The 20,604-nt window shown below is 48.1% G+C and overlaps 1 protein-coding gene across 1 annotated transcript in view; it reads right to left on the bottom strand.

Annotated features, from left to right (window-relative positions):
• Window positions 1-20,604, bottom strand: part of MDGA2 (MAM domain containing glycosylphosphatidylinositol anchor 2) — a 511,487-nt gene that overhangs the window by 35,279 nt on the left and 455,604 nt on the right. Inside the window, exons 11-12 of the mRNA XM_063118281.1 lie at window positions 10,685-10,862; window positions 1,630-1,650 (exon numbers count right to left, since the gene is read on the bottom strand). Of these exons, the coding sequence (XP_062974351.1) occupies window positions 1,630-1,650; window positions 10,685-10,862 (199 nt within the window). The remainder of the gene's footprint in view (window positions 1-1,629; window positions 1,651-10,684; window positions 10,863-20,604) is intronic.

The following is a 20,604-nucleotide window of genomic DNA, read 5'->3' as shown; positions in this document are numbered from 1 at the left end:
AAGACAAAATATAAATAATATTTATTATTGTTATTATTATTATTATTATTATTATTATTATTATATTTATTTATACGCCGCCTTTTTCTCAGTACTGGGACTCAAGGCGGTTTACAAAATTAAAACATGTACAATTAAAACATATAAATATAAATTTACAAACGTTAAAATAGAATTAAATTAGTAATAAATTAGTAATAGATAAATAACCAACTGCTTAGGGAGGTGGTGGGCTGAGCTGACGACAAGGGTCAAATCCTGTGGCTGCATTTGGTGTTTGCCTTCTTTCCTAGGTCGTCTTTTCCATCCATCCACTTGCTCACTGTGGCCTTAGCTAGAGTAGGGTGACCCAATCAAAAGGAGGACAGGGCTCCTGTATCTTTAACAGTTGCATAGAAAAGGGAATTTCAGCAGGTGTCATTTGTATATATGGAGAACCTGGTGAAATTCCCTCTTCTTCATCACAACAGTTAAAGCTGCAGGAGCAATACTGCAGCTATACTGTGACCAGATTTAAAAGAGGGCAGGGCACCTGCAGCTTTAACTGTTGTGATGAAGAGGGAATTTCACCAGGTTCTCCATATATACAAATGACATCTGCTGAAATTCCCTTCTCGATACAGGAGCCCTGTCCTCCTTTTCGTATGGTCACCCTAAGCTAGACCGACCTGTTAGTCTGCGACAGAGGAGTGAAGATCTCACGATGGTTTTATTGCGAGATCCCCCCTCTGTTTACATGCGGCGTGTGACGACCTCAGAGGGAGAGGCGATGTGCCCGCCATTTTTAAAAAAAATCTTAAAGGAGAAGATGTGCACGAACGCTCATGTGCAAAAGGTAAGGTTGTTTTGTTTTGTTTTTAAAAAGAAATAATTTCCTCGCTCCCCCCCACCCCACCCCCGACGGGCACAGGAGCCGGGACAAACTGCGGTGCCCAGCCACACGTTCTGCGGTCTCAGGCTTAGCCCGTGACCGCGTAAAAACTGGGCCAAAAGGGGAAGGTGAGATTCCGGGGCATGACGCACAGGGACGATCCCAGGGATTGCCCCGGGATAAAACCCCGTCTAGCTACGGCCTGTATCTTCTTCAGTCAAAATGTAAACTACAGTCTCTTTTAACTTATACTGTGCACATTACTGACACTGTGAGCTCCATCACACCTGAACATTTGCCCTTGTATCCCTCCGTTTAATTAGCGTTTGAAAGCCTTACGTTTCATTCATCTTCACACCTCTCCTCATAATCGCTGTTTCCCCCCACCCCACAGATCTCATTTGTACCTCCCCTTCCAGTCTATTGGTTGTTTGCAGGGACACCTCGCCCTGGCACGCCCCCTTCCTTCCATCAGCAATGCTGCCCGTCCTCAGAACATCAGATTGAGTACGATGGGATAAAAATACACGTAGAGGGTCGAGCGCATTGCTGGAAAAACCGTTCCTTCCCCACACTTGGAAACCTCGCAAAGGGCGGGGGAAGAGGTGAGATCAGGGCAGGACGTGGATGGCGTCATCTGAGTCCTTTGAATGCAACGCACCGCGACAGCGGGCTATAACGCTGGTGTGATGGCGCTCAATATTAATAAGATCATTTAATTCCAGTTAACGAAGAAACAAAGTAGTTCAAATACTTACGTAGGTGAGGGTTCATTGGGGCTGCAAGAAAAAGAGAGATGAGATCCAAAATTACTAGAAATGTCTGCCCATGCTGATGATAAATTTGCTACTGATTTCTCTGAAATCTGGGTTTCATCCTTTACATGCCCAGTTCTTCCCAAATCTGTTCCAACTGCACTCTCAGTTTACTACTTCTGTCTTGTGAGTTGGCACGTAAGTTTTTAAGTTGTTTTTTTTAAAACAAACAAACAAACAAACAAACATTAAAACAAAATTCAATTCTGGAAATACTGTTATCCACTCTCTGCCATTGAGATAGGGTAGCTGCTGTTAACCAAATAGGCACAAAATTATATTATATTATTTATTTATTTATTTAGCACCAACAATGTACTTGGTGCTGTACAGAATATACAAATAAAAGAGCAATACCCTGCCTAGAGGCTTACAGAATAAAATCACATTAAAACATATGGAGGGGGGAAGAGGTTATTTATTTATTTAAAATATTTCTTGGCCGTCTGTCAGGGCAGAAGCCCCCCCACCCCCCGAGGCGGCCTACAACAATAAAATACGGAAACACATTTCATGCCGTTTGCATCCCAGCATCCTTTTCCTTTGAGGAAAGAAAAATCGTTCCATTTTATCTTCACACCAACACTGCCAGTTAGGCTTTGCTGAGGTAAGTAGTCAAGGATAGTCAGGCTGTCGCTATAACACTTAATAATAACAGAGTCATTATTTGAGTGTGGATCTTTCTGTGGCCAAAATCGTGCACAAGATGGGAGCGACAGCTGGCTTGGAGGAATCCCAAAGTTTACAGAATTAGGGGTAAAAAAAACTTTAGGAAAACAACCCGGTGGTTGGATGGTGGTGGTGGTGGGGACAAGGGCACGTCTCAAAAAGAGCGTGGATGGAACCCTAAAGAGGAGTTGTCCCTAAGGTAACTTTATTTATTTTTTTGCCAGTCCCACTGGTTTAGTTTCTAAATATGTACTCCTGAATGTATAGAACTATTTCTGAGGAAACTCGATAGGAGTCAGGATTTGAACCCAGATCTTCCTATTTCTTCTGTCTAATTCCTACTGATGGACAGGAGGAGTAATAAAGTCTATATGGCTCACACTGTCAGGGCAGAGGAAGCTTTGTAATGCCGGCGCCTGGGATAGAAGTCTTCGCCTAAGTTCTCCTTGATGAAAAGCGTTTTGGTGATCAAAAACATGGCATACGCGGACATTGCTCCAGAGCCGTTCATTTCCCTATCTCTGCTTACAGATATACACCCGCTGCATTTGCATTCCAGTCAGGAGTTAGACACTTAGGTCTGAATTTGACTGACCTAAAGCTATTTTGGTAGCACTCTCTGATTTAGCAGCAATGCCATTTTTTATTATTCTTTTGCCCATTCCTTTATCAAAGAATAATAATCAGCGCTTTGCTTCCTGTGTAGTTTTCCACGGGAAAACGTTGCCATAGAATAATAGAACCATAGAACAGCAGAGTTGGAAGGGGCCCACAAGGCCATCGAGTCCAACCCCCTGCTCAATGCAGGAATCCACCCTAAAGCATCCCTGACAGACGGCTGTCCAGCTGCCCCTTGAAGGCCCCTAGTGTGGGAGAGCTCACCACTTTCCTAGGGAACTGGTCCCATTGTCGTACTGCTCTAACAGTCAGGAAGTTTTTCCTGATGTCAGCCGGAATCTGGCTTCCTGTAACTTGAGCCCGTTATTCCGTGTCCTGCACTCTGGGAGGATCGAGAAGAGATCCTGGCCCTCCTCTGTGTGGCAACCTTTTAAGTATTTGAAGAGTGCTATCATGTCTCCCCTCAACCTTCTCTTCTCCAGGCTAAACAGGCCCAGTTCTTTCAGTCTCTCTTCATAGGGCTTTGTTTCCAGACCCCTGATCATCCTGGTTGCCCTCCTCTGAACACGCTCCAGCTTGTCTGCGTCCTTCTTGAATTGTGGAGCCCAGACCTGGACACAATACTCTAGATGAGGCCTAACCAGGGCCGAATAGAGAGGAACCAGTACCTCACGTGATTTGGAAGCTATACTTCTACTAATGCAGCCCAAAATAGCATTTGCCTTTCTTGCAGCCATATCGCACTGTTGGCTCATATTCAGCTTGCAATCTACAACAATTCCAAGATCCTTCTCGTTTGTAGTATTGCTGAGCCAAGTATCCCCCACCTTATTTACTTACTTATTTATTTATTTATTTATTTATTTATTTATTTATTTATTTATTTAATACATTTATAGACCACCCCATAGCTGAAGCTCTTTGGCCTGTTTACAAAAGTTAAAAACAATAAACATTAAAAAAAAAAGTATACAAAATTTAAAAACCATCAAAAACATAAAAACAACAGTATAAAAACAACAGTGTCCATTTTGGTGCCAGGCGATTTCAAGGGAAGGAAGTGTCCACGTGTAGTGAACGTCCTCTGCCCCGGGGACAGGACTGAGCTGCTGGTAGCTCTCAGAGGGGTGTTAGGTGTGGGGCCAGGAGCGAGGACCCAGGAACACCAGAGCTGTTCGCTTTCCTGCCTGTTCCCAGGATGCCGTTGAGAGCCAGGGAGAAGCTCCAGCAATCAACAGGGCAGGAACCAAAGCACCGCATGTTTCTCCACCTGGCTTTCTTTCTTTGAGTGCCCGGGGCCCCTGGGAAACATGTTGTTCCCTGCAGTTCTCAGCTACCCTCTGGTTTTCCGTGGTTCCCGGAGTCCCCACGGGCTGCAGCAAAGCCCTGTGACCAGGGGCGGCTCTAGCATTTTGCAGGCTCATGCGCCCACATCGGGTGGTAGAATGGGGCAAGCAGGCCCTTGCGCCGTTCGCCTCACAGCCCTGCCAGAAGGTCTGCCTCCAGAGCCCTGCCAGCCACGGCCCTGCAATGGCATTTACAGCAGCTGGCAGGGCTCTCTAGAACGCGTTGCCGGGTGTGCCGTCACTTTTCATTACTGTGGGTGGCCCCCCACCCACCCACCCCGTGCCGCAGCCGCAGGGCTCCCGCGAGAGTGGAGCGAGAAGCCGGCCAGCTGAACAAGTGCGATGGCCGGCCAGCCCAGCAACTGACTGGTGGGCAGTGGCAGCAACGCGGCCTCGCTTGAGGCGGCCAGGTGTGTTGGGTTGGGCCGGAGCGTGGCCCTCCATCGGCTTGGCTGTGATTGTTTGGCTCCTTGGCTTAGAGAACTGCCTCCCTCAGCCACCACTCCGCACGGCTGCATCAGCGGAAAAGGTGAGTCCACAAGGGCCCCCCTCAATCCCCTCGCCTGGACTGGGGGCTCCTTCCAGGACCACCTTCTCCAGGGGGAGTTTCCACCCTGTCATTACAATACAGGGTTAGGCCTCCTCTAGAGTATTGCGTCCAGTTCTGGGCTCCACAATTCAAGAAGGACGCAGACAAGCTGGAGCGTGTTCAGAGGAGGGCAACCAGGATGATCAGGGGTCTGGAAACAAAGCCCTATGAAGAGAGACTGAAAGAACTGGGCATGTTTAGCCTGGAGAAGAGAAGATGGAGGGGAGACATGACAGCACTCTTCAAAGACTTAAAAGGTTGTCCCACAGAGGAGGGCCAGGATCTCTTCTCGATCCTCCCAGAGTGCAGGACACGGAATAACGGGCTCAAGTTAAAGGAAGCCAGATTCCGGCTGGACATCAGGAAAAACTCCCTGACTGTTAGAGCAGTGCGACGGTGGAATCAGCTACCTAGGGAGGTTGTGGGCTCTCCCACACTAGAGGCCTTCAAGAGGCAGCTGGACAACCATCTGTCAGGGATGCTTTAGGGTGGATTCCTGCATTGAGCAGGGGGTTGGACTCGATGGCCTTGTAGGCCCCTTCCAACTCTGCTATTCTATGATTCTATGATTACGCAATGTCATTATAGAACAGGAGGAAAGGATTGGTACCAGAAAGCGCAAATCTTCCTCTCCCCTCCCAGTTTCTCTTTCCTTTTGTATTGTGTCTCTGGGATCAGTAAAGCCATTCTTTTAAGCCCTGAGTGCTTTGGACAAAAGGCGCGATGTGAATTTAGCAAGGTGTCAGAACGTTAATTTCGCTCGCAGAACTTGCGCGCATACCCTGTTCGCGACTTCTAACGCGAGCAGGAGGACGGCCCCGTTGAAAATGTTCGTAAATTGCTGAACATGCGCTCCTGTCCGATATGCACAAATTTCTTAAATTTATGCAAATTTCATAACTTGTGCTAATTCGCCCACAGGCTGAATCCGGCCCACTTTAATCTATGGAGGAAATTTGCACATATCAAAGAAGGGAAAATTGCGCAAATTTCATGTTTGACTGCTGCTCAGTTTGTGCCACTGTCCCATTCACACGGAGTGAGCAGCGATCCCAACTGCGAACGGTAATCACTCATGAGACAGGCTGGGAGGCTGTGCGCCTGGCGATTTGAAACATTGCTCCTTCGTCCATCTGTAGAGCAACTAGATCAATAAACAGTCTAGATAAATTCAGCTGCTTTTTCCAGAAGGTTTTCTGGCATGAATCTGATTGTGTCTATACTATCCAAATGGAAGCGCTGTATTGTTGCCCTAGAGAGGGCGGAAGGCGATACCTGGCTAACAGGCTCCTTTGCGGCAGCGAGTCAGGATAAATTCAGGTGATATTACAAACATTTACTATGTAAGGATTCAAATGAAAGGCAAGAGCCTAGTTAAGCATTTACAACCCAGTTTGGCAGGCTGAGCCATGTCTTTCCCTCGCCCCCTGCTCGCTCTTTTCTGCCTGCAGCCAAAGACCAATGAATCAGAGTATTAATATTCTCAATAAACTTCTAATTGCATGTGAGACGAGTCACACAAACCGGGATGACTCATTCTCCCCAGTCGCTGCTGCTTCCCTCTGGACTTGTCTGTGGCGAAAGCAGCAGCAGCAGCAAAGACATCGCCTTCTCTTCATGGTGCTGCCTTTCAGACTTGAGGCCAGGCACAGCCCTTGCGTCCCTTCCTGCCACCAGAAAACCAGATCAAACAGGAGAAACATTTGCGCTCGGATGGGGATCCATCAGTCAGCTCAGCCGATGGCCGCTAAAGCTAAAGCCCATGACAGCCGCCCGATTTGTGATGGAGACGTCTGTCAATGGCTAAAACGAACCTCTGGAGAGCTGGCCTCCATGCCCAACTTGTGGGTTTCTGAAGGCGTCTTGTAAGTCATGACAGACTTAATGGACCATTAATCTGATCCAGCAGAGATCATAGAATCCTAGAATAGCAGAGTTGGAAGGGGCCTACAAGGCCATCGAGTCCAACCCCCTGCTCAATGCAGGAATCCACCCTAAAGCATCCCTGACAGAGGATTGTCCAGCTGCCTCTTGAAGGCCTCTAGTGTGGGAGAACCCACAACCTCCCTAGGTAACTAGTTCCATTGTCATACTGCTCTAACAGTCAGGAAGTTTTTCCTGATGTCCAGCTGGAATCTGGCTTCCTGTCACTTGAGCCTGTTATTCCGCATCCTGCACTCTGGGAGGATCGAAAAGAGATCCTGGCCCTCCTCTGTGTGACAACCTTTTAAGTATTTGAAGAGTGCTCTCATGTCTCCCCTCAATCTTCTCTTCTCCAGGCTAAACAGGCCCAGTTCTTTCAGTCTCTCCTCATAGGGCTTTGTTTCCCTCCTCTGAACACGCTCCAGATTGTCTGCGTCCTTCTTGAAGTGTGGAGCCCAGAACTGGCTCTACGATCATAGAATCGTAGATCATAATTTGCAGCGTCATCCTACAGTACATGTGTTGACTCAGCAGAAAGCCCCACTGAGTTCCATGGGCCTTATTCCCAAGTCAGTAGATATGGGGATTACAGCCTTTGTCTCATTCCTGCCCGTCCTTATGTGGTTTCCTTATGCTGAATTTTAGATCATAAGCTGGTTGGAGCAGGGAACCTTTCCTCTTCTGCTCTGAAGACATCATCATCATCATATTCCATGGTCAGAGCGAGGAACCGCAGGCATTTTCAGGCTTGACAAATGGTCATTCGGAACTGGTTGGATCCCAGATGATCAGAGAGAGCCAACCCCACTCCACCTGGCCCTAAGTAGCTTCCAAGCTGGCCACACAGTCTCCACTTCTCCATCTGACCAATCTGCCGCAGAGGAAAACCACCCGGCTACACCTCTGTGCTTCTTTCTGTCTCCCCGTCAGCACTTGGCCCCTGTACTGCCTGAAAGGCCTGAGTCAAATGCTTGCATTTAGAAGATAAGGGGTTCAAGTGACAGGAAGCCAGATTCCAGCTGGGCATCAGGAAAAACTTCCTGAGTGTTGGAGCAGTATGACAATGGGACCCATGACCGAGGGAGGTGGTGGGCTCTCCCACACGAGAGGCCTTCAAGAGGCAGCTGGACAACCATCTGTCAGGGATGCTTTAGGGTGGGTTCCTGCATTGAGTGGGGAGGTTGGATTCGATGGCCTTAGAGGCTCCTTCCAACTCTGCTGTTCTATGATTCTATGTCCTATGATTCTATGATCTCTGCTGGATCAGATCAATGGTCCATTATGTCTGTCATGACTAACAAGACTGACCATTTGTCAAGCCTGAAAATGCCTGCAGTTCCTCGCTCTGACCATGGCATATGATGATGATGATGATGATGATGATGATGATGATAATGCCTTCAGAGCAGAAGAGGAAAGGTTACCTGCTCCAACCAGTTAAATTCAGCATAAGGAAACCACATAATAATGGGCAGGAAAGAGACAAAGGCTGTACTCCCTATATCTACTGACTGGGGTTAAGGCCCATGGAACTCAGTGGGGCTTTCTGCTGAGTCAACACATGTACTGTAGGATGACGCTGCCAATTATGTTCTACGATTCTATGACCTCTGCTGGATCAGATCAATGGTCCATTAAGTCTGTCATGACTTACAAGATGCCTTCAGAAACCCACAAGCTGGGCATGGAGGCAGGTCTCCAGAGGTTCGTTTTAGCCATTGACAGACGTCTCCATCACAAATAGGGCGGCTATCATGGGCTTTGGCTTCCCTTTTGGGCTACAAAGCCCACCCCAGCAGAGCTCCCCTGCTGGCAGCTCCCTGCAGCCTCTGCATCTATTGGGACATGATCCTGCTGAGACCCAGGGACTGTGTGGCCACCAGATCAGATTGGTGGGGTGACCCAGGGGCCTAAAGAGGGACTCTGGTTTCTCCTCACCTTGTAAACGAAGCGTTTACAATGATGGACGTGTAATGCAGAAAGCTCTCCCATTAAAAACGAGGAAGAGAGGGATCATAAACATTCAATTAACTGCCTTCAGTTACTCGCTGATAACAGCTTCATTTCTGGCATTTGAAGAAGTCGTTTCAATCTGAGAAAGGTTTGTTCTGCATTACAATTAAAGTTTGTTTTAAAATGTCATCGTAGTTTTAAAGGCGCTTAGTAGAATCGGTTGCTCAATTACTTCTAGCCCCCCATTACTGATTTTAAGAAGACTTCCCAATCCCTGACTTCCCCAACCTTGCACGCTCCAGATGTGTTGGGCTACAACCCCGCCATCCCAAGCCTGGCTGGGGATAATGGGAGTGGTAGTTGAACACATCTGGAGCATGCGTTCTAAGAATCTTACCAAGGCTAGTAAGATTTTTAGACGCCTTTGGCGCTCAGAGGCACTCTGGCAGCTTTCAAAAGCTGCGTTCTCCGGGGTCCCCAACGCAGTTTCTGCTGGGGCCTCCAACTTCACCTGTGCAGCTGTCCACTCCCGCCCCCCTTCAAAAACAATTTGTTAAAGAAAAAGATGCATACACGCTATGGCAGCAGATTCTCCTTCCCGTTCTTGAACTGTCGCTGATCAGCTGCTCAAGTGGGCAGTGTTGTGCCTCAGCTTGGGATAGAGTGGGAAGGAGGCACAGCTGAGCCTGGGAGTGTGTGGGGAGGGGTCCTTCCCGGGAACAGGCAGAAGCCAGCTGCAGGCCAACGCAGCTGACAACGATTCCTAATCACCACTATCCCAATATAAGACATGGCAGAGGCCCTGATTGGTGCTGGAAGCAATTGTTGTACTTCCGTGCCTTTGCTCCTTGCATACCAGCTCCTGAACTGTGCCGGAACATAACTTGATCTTCGTCCGGACTCTGACCACACTTTGACGCATTCCTGAAACCAGTAGTGTTTGACCCAGTTTCTGATGGACACTTTTGGCTTTCGACCTTGGACTGTTTATTGACGTTTCCAGCCTGCTTATCTCGCTAATGGTGGTGATTTATGACAGGCAAGAAGAGAAAGTGAAGCAAAGGGAGAGAGAGAGGGGGAGAGAAGGAGCCGGGCTAGAAGCTGGGAGTAGAGAGAAGCAGCAACAGAGAAAGAGCGGAGCTGGAGAGAAAGAGCACGGCCAGGGATGGGGAACGGAGAGAAATAGTGAGGAAAGGGGTGGGGAGAGAAATAGTGAGGCTAGAGAGCAGGAGTGGAGAGGGTGCAGGACACGGAATAAGGGACTCAAGTGACAGGAAGCCAGTTTCCAGCTGGACATCTGGAAAAGCTTCCTGACTGTTAGAGCAGTACGACAATGGAATCAGCTACCTAGGGAGGTTGTGGGCTCTCCCACACTAGAGGCCTTCAAGAGGCAGCTGGACAACCATCTGTCAGGGATGCTTTAGGGTGGATTCCTGCATTGAGCAGGGGGTTGGACTGGATGGTCTTGTGGGCCCCTTCCAACTCTGCTATTCTATGATTCTATGATTAAGCCTAGGTGGGACACGTTTCCCCAGATCACGTTCAGTTCGGATCTCCACTTGCCTCAAAGGCTGCCCTTCTCTTCTCTCCCTGGTGTATTTGGTAGAGAAACATGGGGGGAGGGGCAATTGACCAGGGGCACCAGAAGAATGCAAGGCCCTCCCAGCTCCTGCCTGGCCAACTGATCCATCGGAATTTGGAAGGGTGGCAAACAGCAGCCTCGGGCTCCTATTCCAATCAGCCAGGAGTAGCCAACTTATGACACTCCAAATATTTTGGCTTACAGCTCCCATGTTCCCTCTGTGCTGCCTGGGGCTGATGGGACACACGTTGCCCACCCCTGCAATGGGCTTTCTTTGAACAGGAGGCCCGTTTCTTTGAACACCCCCTGTCTTCTTACCGCTGTATTTGATGACACGAATGGTGGAATCGCCATCTCCGAATATGGTGACTGGCGTCAGGCGAACTTCGTAGGCCTCCGGCTTGATCAGCTCTGTCAAGTTGTAAGTAATTAATTCTCCCTTCTGGATCTTCCCATTCACAGCGATTTCCTGTTCCCACCAGCGCTGCTGTCCAGCCTAGAAGTAGACAGAAGAAGGGCGACGGGGTTTAAGCTTTGCAAGCACAGCTCTTGCATGGGCAGTGTGATGCCCTGCAGATCTGGAGAAATCTTGATCCAGAACAGGGGGGACATGCAAGTGGCCCTCCCTTTCTGGATCTCAGCACGTCACAGGCAAGGCATGATGGTGCACAAGATTATCCTTCCTTCATGTATGAAGCTGGTCTTGAATCCAGGGACAGAACTTGCAGGGACTGAACCTGCAGAGTAGAATCATGTTCCTCGCTTTCACACCTATGCCAAAAATAGGGAAGAACCACGGTTCAGCAGCTCGATCACCCCAGAGTGCAGGACAAGGACTAACGGGCTCAAGTTACAGGAAGGCAGAATCCAGCTGGACATCAGGAAAAACTTCCTGACTGTTAGAGCAGTACAACAATGGAACCAGTTACCTAGGGAGGTGGTGGGCTCTCCCACCCTAGAGGCCTTCAAGAGGCAGCTGGACAACCCTCTGTCAGGGATGCTTTAGGGTGGATTCCTGCATTGAGCGGGGGGTTGGACTCGATGGCCTTGTAGGCCCCTTCCAACTCTACTATTCTATCATTCTACTCTTCAGGTTCAGTCCCTGGCATCTCTCAGTAGGTTGGGGAAAGATTTATTTATTTATTTATTACATTTTTATACCGCCCAATAGCCGAAGCTCTCTGGGCGGTTCACAAAAATTAAAACCATCATAGAACAACCAACAGGTTAAAAACACAAACACAAAATACAGTATAAAAAGCACAACCAGGATAAAACCACGCAGCAGAAATTGATATAACATTAAAATACAGAGTTAGAACAGTAAAATTTAAATTGAAGTTAAAATTAAGTGTTAAAATACTGAGAGAATCAAAAGGTCTTCAGCTGGCGACGAAAAGAGGTCCAGGATTTCTGCCTGGACCTCTGCTGACCCACTGCAATCGGTGTCTCCAATACTGACCTAGATGGACCAAGGCTCTGACTTGGTATAAAGCATCTACTTATATTCCCAGAGCTTAGGAAAGGTGGTTATCATCTGCTAGGATATTATGCTGTACAACCACCTTTGAAACGAACGGGAGCTGCACAAAATCAGTATAAAACAATCTCCCCCAAATCTACTGGTTTTGAACTGTTACGTGATGTGCTCTCATTAGACCCGTGTACAAACTTGCACATGTTCCAGTGAGACTTACACCCGCTTATAAGGAATCTTTTGACATTGGCAATAGAGCGTCTGTGGCGAAGTAAGGCGATTCTTACTCAAGAATACTTACAGCACTGAAGGGGATAACGCCACAATGGCACATTTATTGAGGTTGAAAGAAATACAAAGGCACAAGCTAGTTTTGGGGAAATTAGCTGAGCAAGTAGAAGCTTAGAAGCAGTTTCAAGACTGAAAAATACTTTTTGAGACTTAAGAGCATGCACACACACAGACAGCAGGGGAAAGAGTAGAGGGAATCTTTAAAGGCAATATACCTTTCCTTGGGCTGCAGCCCTTTCCTGTGGAGCAGAACTGGGGAGCGTTGCAGCTCTTGGTCTTAGGTGAAGAGGAAAAGAATGCAGCGAGGCAACGCACTCACCCATGGCGGCTTGCACTCGCAAGCTGGAAAGTGTAGTACGCTCTGTGTTTCTGGTTCTAAAGAGAGAGAGAGAGAGCTAGCCTCTCTCTTCTCTCCAACTTGAGGGGTTTTGTATGATCTTATCTGAAGATCTACTTGCTATGGGAACAAAAGAGGGTGATTTGGGATGATGGCTGTTCTTGATGCAGCCTAGAGTTCAGCAACAGGGCTGCATTAGCAGGTGTATGACCAGGTATGACTCTTGCCATCCAGCATTCATATTCTGCTTAGTTTTACCCCTACCTTTGTCTCTGGGGAAGGCATTTGAAGAAGTCTATCAGGAAATGGTGACTTGACCTAGGCCTTCTGTGAATGCTCTCAGTCTGTAGGTGGGGTTTTGGGTCGCTTCAAAATGGAGTCAGTACTGCTCACAGAAGCTACCTCGTAACACTGGGGCTAATCCCCACCCTCACTCCCCTGCTCCAACACACACACACATGCACTTATTGCGTCTGGCATCCTTCAGACATAAGTGGGGGAGTAAAAGGTCCTCCTTTTGCTACGTCCTCCCTCCCCCCCCCCGGTGATTCTGCGCTGCCACCAAAACACTTTTCCAATTACCAGTCTTATTGACAATGCTTTGCTGTGCCAATGTTACTAGAAATCACACACAGTGGCTTACTGTAAGCACTCTTGGCCTCAGGGCACTGAGGGGAAAGCCATTCAATATTTAATGGACATCCCAAGGGCACTTGGCAGGTGCCATCTTGATGAAATGTCCTTTTTGAATATTAAGCCTGGCAAGAACATCGAAGCAATTCCTTGTGAGAAGCTTGCCAACGCAGAGGAACTGGGCGTGTGTGTTAAAAACAAACAAAAATCCCACTCAACAAACTTTCTATTACACATCTTTAATTTGTGCAAGGGATACAAAAGCAAAACAGGGAAAAACAACCCGCCCCATCTGTCAAGTTTGATCTATGAGAACAAAAGGTGGATTCAAAGTAAATTGGTGTATGGAACATTTCCAGTTGTATTGATTCATTTCTTCAGTCATTTATGAAGAGATTCATGAATCCCCGCCCCCCCCCCCCCCCCCACATATCCCAGGGTTTGTTTTAAAGGTGGCGCAAGATACCAAACAGCTAGATGGCTTCAGGCAAAGGTTGACTCCTGTAGAAACCTCTTACTTGACCACTGCAGTAGTTCTGCTGAATGAAAGCATGACTTCCCATGTACACGGACTCCATCAGTGTCTTACATCTCTTCTCCAACTTACAAAGAAAACTAGGAACAGAGAACTAGCTGTTCTCTAGTTGTCTGTTTTCCATTTGCTTTATCTCTGGACTCCTTGTTAGCTATAACTATTTGATTCTCTGTAATTCAATGATCATTGCCTAATTTACTTTTCTAAGACAAAAGGCCCTATCATACAATTCATTTTAGCCACTCTTCCTTGCAGTTCCTGGAGCTCTAATCATGGATGTTTTCTCTTCTTTTGTCTCGCTATCATAGCTAGCTCCATGCTGACAATGCGGGTTCCAGAGATGAAGATGGGATAGAGATTGTGGGAGTAGCCTAGATGCAGGTATGGTTTCGCCAAAGCCCAGCCATTTGGACCACAATGACGCCCTAATGTCACACCATTGGCCGTGTGGTGATAAAGACTCCTGCGTCATGAGAACAGGACTAGTGATGTGGTTGCATTAAGCTGGATTTTTAAAAAAGGCAGCAATGACAGGTGGTTGTAGAAAACATGGCGCAAGAGAGGAATAGAAAAGCAAAGCCGAGTTAAGGGGGAAGAAACACCTTCCCAGTCTGCCTAAGCTGTTATTATTGCAAATGAGGGATAAGTGCCCACCGCTACATGAAAACATGTCCCTTTGCTTAAAATTGTCCCCTGGAATAAGGAGCTTCAAAAAGGAGCATGCCATTCATCACAATGGGACCATGATTATTTATATCTTAACAGTACCTAGGAAGTCCATTAACGTGTCATCAATTCCCCCCTCGATAGGAACGAGCCATTAAAAGTGTGTACAACAAAGAGCAGAGACTCCCACTTAAATATTGCTTCTATGACAAATTGCATCAGAAGGAGGTTGGCTCTCAGAGAGGACTTTCATTTGCCCTGAAATGGAAGTGGATGTTTCATCTTCCACGATGCATTTGCACATATCCGAGAAAATATGGCAATACCTTATAATCACATAAAAGAGTTGTGCTGGATCAGAGCAAAGATCAATCTAGTCCAGCTCTTTGTTCACAAAGTGCCAACTAGATGCCTATTGGAAGCTCATTGGCAGGATATGAGTGGAATAGCACCCTCACGCCCATGTTCCCCAGCAACTGGTGTACATAGACCCACACTGCTCTGACACTGGACTTAGCATATAGTCATCTGGACTAGTAGCCATTGATAGCCTTCTCCTCCATGAATTTGTCTAGTGCCCTTTTAAAGCCATCCAAGTTGGTGGCCATCACTACATCTTGTGGTAGTGAATTCCAGAACACAAGAAGTCCAATGCTGGAACAGATCAAGGGTCCATCTAGTCCAGCACTCTGTTCATACAGCAGCCAACCAGCTGTAGGCCAGGGACCCACAAGGCAGGACATGGTGCAACTGCACCCTCCCACCCATGGTCCCCAGCAACTGGTGCACACAGGCTTACTGCCTAGTAGCCATGGATAGCCTTCTCCTCCAGGAATTTATCCAACCCCCTTTTAAAGCCATCCCAATTGGTGGCCATCACTACATCCCATGGTCGTGAGTTCCACAATTTAACTATGCGCTGTGTGAAGAAGCCCTTCCTTTTATTTGTCCTGGATCTCCCACCAATCAGCTTCATGGGATGACCCCATTTGGGTTCTAGTATTTTGAGGGCATTCTTCCTGGCCTACATTTCTCTGCACAGGGAAGTTTGTTATATGGAGAAATCATGAGAGCTCCCATCTGCAGTCAAAAGTGGCAAAGCTTCACCCCCTAACCTGCTGTTAAGAAGGATGGAGTCTGGTGTATGTGCGCATATATCTATGGGTGTACACGGTCCTTGATTCTTGGCTATAAAGTGTGGATTATTATGTAGGCACTGTACATTAATTAAAAAAGCAAGATTGTCTGTTACCCTGCCCACAGGCTTACCAGCTAATGAATAACAAAACGTTAAGAAGGGGAGGAATGGAACCGAGGTTTTATTTTTAAACCTACTCCATAGCTGGAGGGGGGGACTTACTCCTGGGGTGTTGTGCAACCAGGTGCCAGTTGTGTTAGAGCAGAGAACATAAGAACCATAGGCGTGCGCAGCACATTTCATTAGGTGATTCGGCCAGGGATTTTTTTTAAGGTAAACATTGATTGAATATACAGTAATAAAGGACTGTTTTTTCATTCATCAAACAAACGAAATAAACAAAAACTGAAATAAACTTTATTTTTTAATTAACAAATAATCTGTACTGCACTGTTGTAATTATTTGACTGTGACTGAAGTAGAGGAGCATAATTTTACTGTACTTATTGTCTTTAAATATGGTTAAATATCCCACAGTGACCTTGCTATTCTGTTTCTACAATTCTTTTTCTCCTGTCTTTTTTTCATCCTCTCTTCGTTTTCAGGCTGCATCCTATGCACATTTACCTCAGAGTAAGTTTGATTGATCTCAGTGGGGCTTACTTCTGAGTAGACGTACATAGGATTGTGATGCAGCTGTGTTTTAAAGTGACACAAGATACACACGTACCATGTTTACCAAAAGAACGGCTTGAAAAAAGGGAGTTGGACACCCTAAAATAAGCAAGGGCAGCTGAATGAACCCTCCTTAGCCAGGAGGTCCGGGGGGGGGGGGGCGTTGCAGTTCTCCCCACTTCCCCCTTTCTTTTCTCTTGCTGGAGTTCAGACTGGGGTGGGCAGTGGGGCAGCGACGAGGAGAGAAGGCATGTAAACATACAGCTTCTCTCTCTCTCTTTCTCCCAAACATTACAGTACCTGCAGGGCTGAAGATGAGATCAAGGCAGCAGCTCCGAAGGGGGGAGGGCCCCAATCCACAGCTCCGGGCAATCTTACTACTTACAGAAACAGTCCCCTCCTCGGCTCCACCACATGCTGCTTCCTGGCCCCAGCGTGGCTGCTGCTCCCACCTTGTCCAGCAACTGTCCCGAGAGGTCAGGCAGAGCAGCTGGGAGCAGGGAGCGGCTGAGTGAGTGAACGAGCGAGCAAGCAAGCAAGCAAGCAAGCAAGCAAGCAAGCTGGGGTGGGGTGGGGTGGGGACAGTGGCTGCACGAGTGAAAAAAGCCTTCCAGAGGAGGAGTGGGGTGGGGAGCAGCTGAATTTGTCACTCTTTCCTACAGCTAGCACCGGCCCTGCTACCCCAACATGGTGGCGGCGGATTAGGGTGTTCAACTGAACCCTCTGAACCTGTTGTCTGCACGCCAATGATAAGAACATCAGAAGAGCCCTGAGGCTGGATCAGACTGAGGGTCCATCTAGTCCAGCACTCTGTTCACACAGGGGCCAATCAGCTGTCGGCCAGGGACCCACAAAGCAGGACATGGTGCAACAGCACCCTCCCACCCATGTTCCCCAGCAACTGGGGCACACAGGCTTACTGCCTCGAATACTGGAGGTAGCACACAACCATCAGAACTAGTAGCCATTGATAGCCTTTGCCTCCAGGAATTTATCCACCCTCCCCCTTTTAAAGCCATCCAAATTGGTGGCCATCACCACATCTTGTGGGAGAGCGAGCGAGAGTGAGCACACTAGCCCCGACAGAAGAAAGAAGCATCTATCTAGACTCTTCACGGCAGCTGCTTTTCCATCACTGCCTCTTGTAGCACAAGACAAAACACTCTAGTTCTGTAGGAAAAGAAATCTATTGTTACACGGTCTCCACTTCTCAAGCACCAAGTCCCCTTCCAAGAGACAAATACTACAGGGTGTCGTCTCCTTTGGGGTCTTCCCTAAGCAGGACTAATGTTAGATAGGACTCCATGGCTCTTCTCACTAGCTGGAGGGTGTTGTGTTCCTAAGCTCTGGGGCGATGCTACGTTCTAAGACCAGAGAGCGATTCTCAGCCATCCAGAGGACGCCTCCTGCCATCAGCTCTCACTGACAAAACAGCAGCCCCATCATCCGGGACTCTTAGAGCTTTATCACATCAGCGTTATACTGTGCAATCACTGTGAATTGCATGCAAAAGACTCAGAAGTTTTCCAGCTTATAATCTGCTTTGATTGTGAAGTACTCCCAGGCATCCTGCTTTAACTGTACTTCTTAACCAAAAGTGCAATATTTTGCTACTAGTTTTCGAGCGAATCATTGGTTGTTTTCCGAGCAGCCGCTGGGGCGCAGGAGCAGGATTTGAAGAAAAATTAAACAAATGCTTACATCTGCATAAGCTTTAAAGATAAAGACATCGAAATTTGGCACAGTAATAGATATTAAGGAGAGCTTTAAGCACACCAAATTTGAATCAGATTGGGTCATCCAACGATTTTTTTACATTTCGCCCCTTAAACCCATTTCCCGGTATGCAAAGGATCTAGCCGCCCAGTAGCAACAACAACAGCAACAGCTTAGCTCTGTAGGGGATAATTCAAGGGAAACAGGCACGTGGGATGAAGCTCTTAGCCAGAGATCAGCATCACAGAGGCTACATCCGTGATGATACTATTGCACACAGATATTTAACTTAATGGGAGGAGGAGACGAAACAGGGAAACCACGGAAGTGGGACTTCCAGAAAAAGAACCACACCCAAATTGTGTGAGGTAGGAAAGTGCTCAGGCACGGTTCGTTAAGAAGACCGAGAAAAAGGTGGTGGCCCACCCCAGAGAGAGACTGCAACAAAGACTGCAACAAAGTCTGCAACAAATCTTTTATGAGTCATGTATAGAATCATAGAATAGCAGAGTTGGAAGGGGCTTACAAGGCCATCGAGTCCAACCCCCTGCTCAATGCAGGAATCCACCCTAAACGACAGATGGTTGTCCAGCTGCCTCTTGAAGGCCTCTAGTGTGGGAGAGCCCACAACCTCCCTAGGTCACTGATTCCATTGTCGTACTGCTCTAACAGTCAGGACGTTTTTCCTGATGTCCAGCCGGAATCTGGCTTCCTTTAACATGAACCCGTTATTCCGTGTCCTGCACTCTGGGAGGATCGAGAAGAGATCCTGGTCCTCCTCTGTGTGACAACCTTTGAAGTATTTGAAGAGTGCTATCATGTCTCCCCTCAATCTTCTCTTCTCCAGGCTAAACATGCCCAGCTCTTTCAGTCTCTCTTCATAGGGCTTTGTTTCCAGACCCCTGATCATCCTGGTTGCCCTCCTCTGAACACGCTCCAGCTTGTCTGCATCCTTCTTGAATTGTGGAGCCCAGAACTGGATGCAAGACTCTAGATGAGGCCTAACCAGGGTCTCTTCTTCTTGCTCTGAGTCTGAGGGCGTTACTAGACAGGGCTCTAGCGCGCGTTACCTTCCGCAGTCACGTCGAGGCTTCCAGATGACGTTCACGAGGATCCGCCGTTATCCTGCGGTGAAGCCTCTTTATCCCGACTTTAAAAAAGTGAGTTCTAGTGCGCCTTTTCCTGCCGGCCCGCGGTAATTCGCAGTACGTGTGGGAGGATGTGAGGTCACTGCGGTCCACACTGGTTAGGAAAAGGCGTGCTAAGGGGAGTGGCCAGCGGCTTCAGTCAAGCTGCCTCCGCCATTTGCGCCCAGCCCGCCAGCTGGGGCAGCGCGGCGGAGCGGCTTTTTTTTATTATTCCCCCAGTGACAGTTTGCGCAGGAACGGAGGAACGGAAAAGTGGCTGGTGCGCTGCTGGGGATGGCTGGGGCATGTGCGCCTGTTTTTTCTACTGCAACCTCTGTGTGGGTCAGTTTTCGGAAAGCCGGGCATCCCACAGTCCGCCTTCATGGGGAGTTGGTGACTCCTCGCGGTGGGCGTACAAGGCTGGCAGAGGGCAGAGCTGTTTGTGGGCTGCTGCCATGGCTACGGCCAGATGTGGGTTGGCTCCTTGGGATGGGGCAGAGGGCACAGAGGCGGTCATCGGCGGCGACACCTCAGAGGCATGATGGGAGATGTAGGCACAGAGTGCCCATGCAGACGATTGACCTCGGGTCATATGACACCCGCCACGACCCCCATCAGGAAGTGAGCGCATCAATGTTGACCCTCAACAGCACCAGCAGCACTTCAGCTGGCACTGGCACTGCCGGGGCCGGCGGCGGCATCGCTGACGGCTGCGCAAGTTTGCGGTCTTTCGGACTTGCGCAAACCGTGCGCCGAGCGAAAAAAAGCGCCGCGGCAATCAGGCCGGTGTGGCTGCGCAACCGTGCTCGCGGTGGCAGCAGCACAACCGGCGCAAACTTCCGCCACAAATCGAAGGCAGGTGTGGATCATGAGGCGTCACGGCTGAACGGGAAAAGCCGCTTTTACCACTCCTTAACGACGGAACATCCGGTAGGTCTAGCAAAGCCCTGAGTCGGGATACACACCAGGGGGAATGTGCTTGGTCCTGACACTGATGGTGTCTCTACATTAAGGAAAAACGCCACACCATTAACAGCTTTTTTTCTCTCTGGTCCTTCCATGTTCACTATGGGCTCCTTTAGATAGCGATCAATGGCGACCATGTGATTTGTAACTGAAAAGTTCCCCTCTGGGCAATAAAACAGTGCCATCTAGTAGTGGAATTAATCTTACTTTAAATACTGCATCATGCTCATTTTAAATACTGCATTATCTCCATGTTGTTGTTGTTTTTAAAGTGACATTACTGGGGGGAAGTGCAGGAGATGTCCTAGAGGTTGGCAGTGTCATGTAAAAGACCTGCAAACTTCCGTGAGTGGCATGCAATAAATCGTTCATGTAGAAAAGCTCTGAAAATAGAAAAATAGAATAAATATGTGAGATTTATCCCACCTCACCCCTTTGTATCCTGCTTAGCGCTATAGTTCCTGTGCATCTTGTTTTTGTACCTATTTATCCAGGCAGTTTGGATGGATGGGCTGCGATGGGCACTCACACAAAAAAGCCAGACACCAACAGCAGCAGGTCCCTGTCTGCTGTCACTGGGCTTGTCTCCTGCTTAGCTTCTATGACAGCTCAATTTTTTTTCAGCTCAAAGGGATCGTGGTGAGCGAAGCAGGCCGTGTGGAGAGCGGCCTCCTGAA

This window comes from Elgaria multicarinata, chromosome 2 (assembly GCF_023053635.1).
Source record: "Elgaria multicarinata webbii isolate HBS135686 ecotype San Diego chromosome 2, rElgMul1.1.pri, whole genome shotgun sequence".
Lineage (NCBI taxonomy): Eukaryota > Metazoa > Chordata > Lepidosauria > Squamata > Anguidae > Elgaria > Elgaria multicarinata.
Note: the sequence above shows the minus strand (reverse complement) of the source record. Positions and strands in the feature narration are given on the sequence as shown.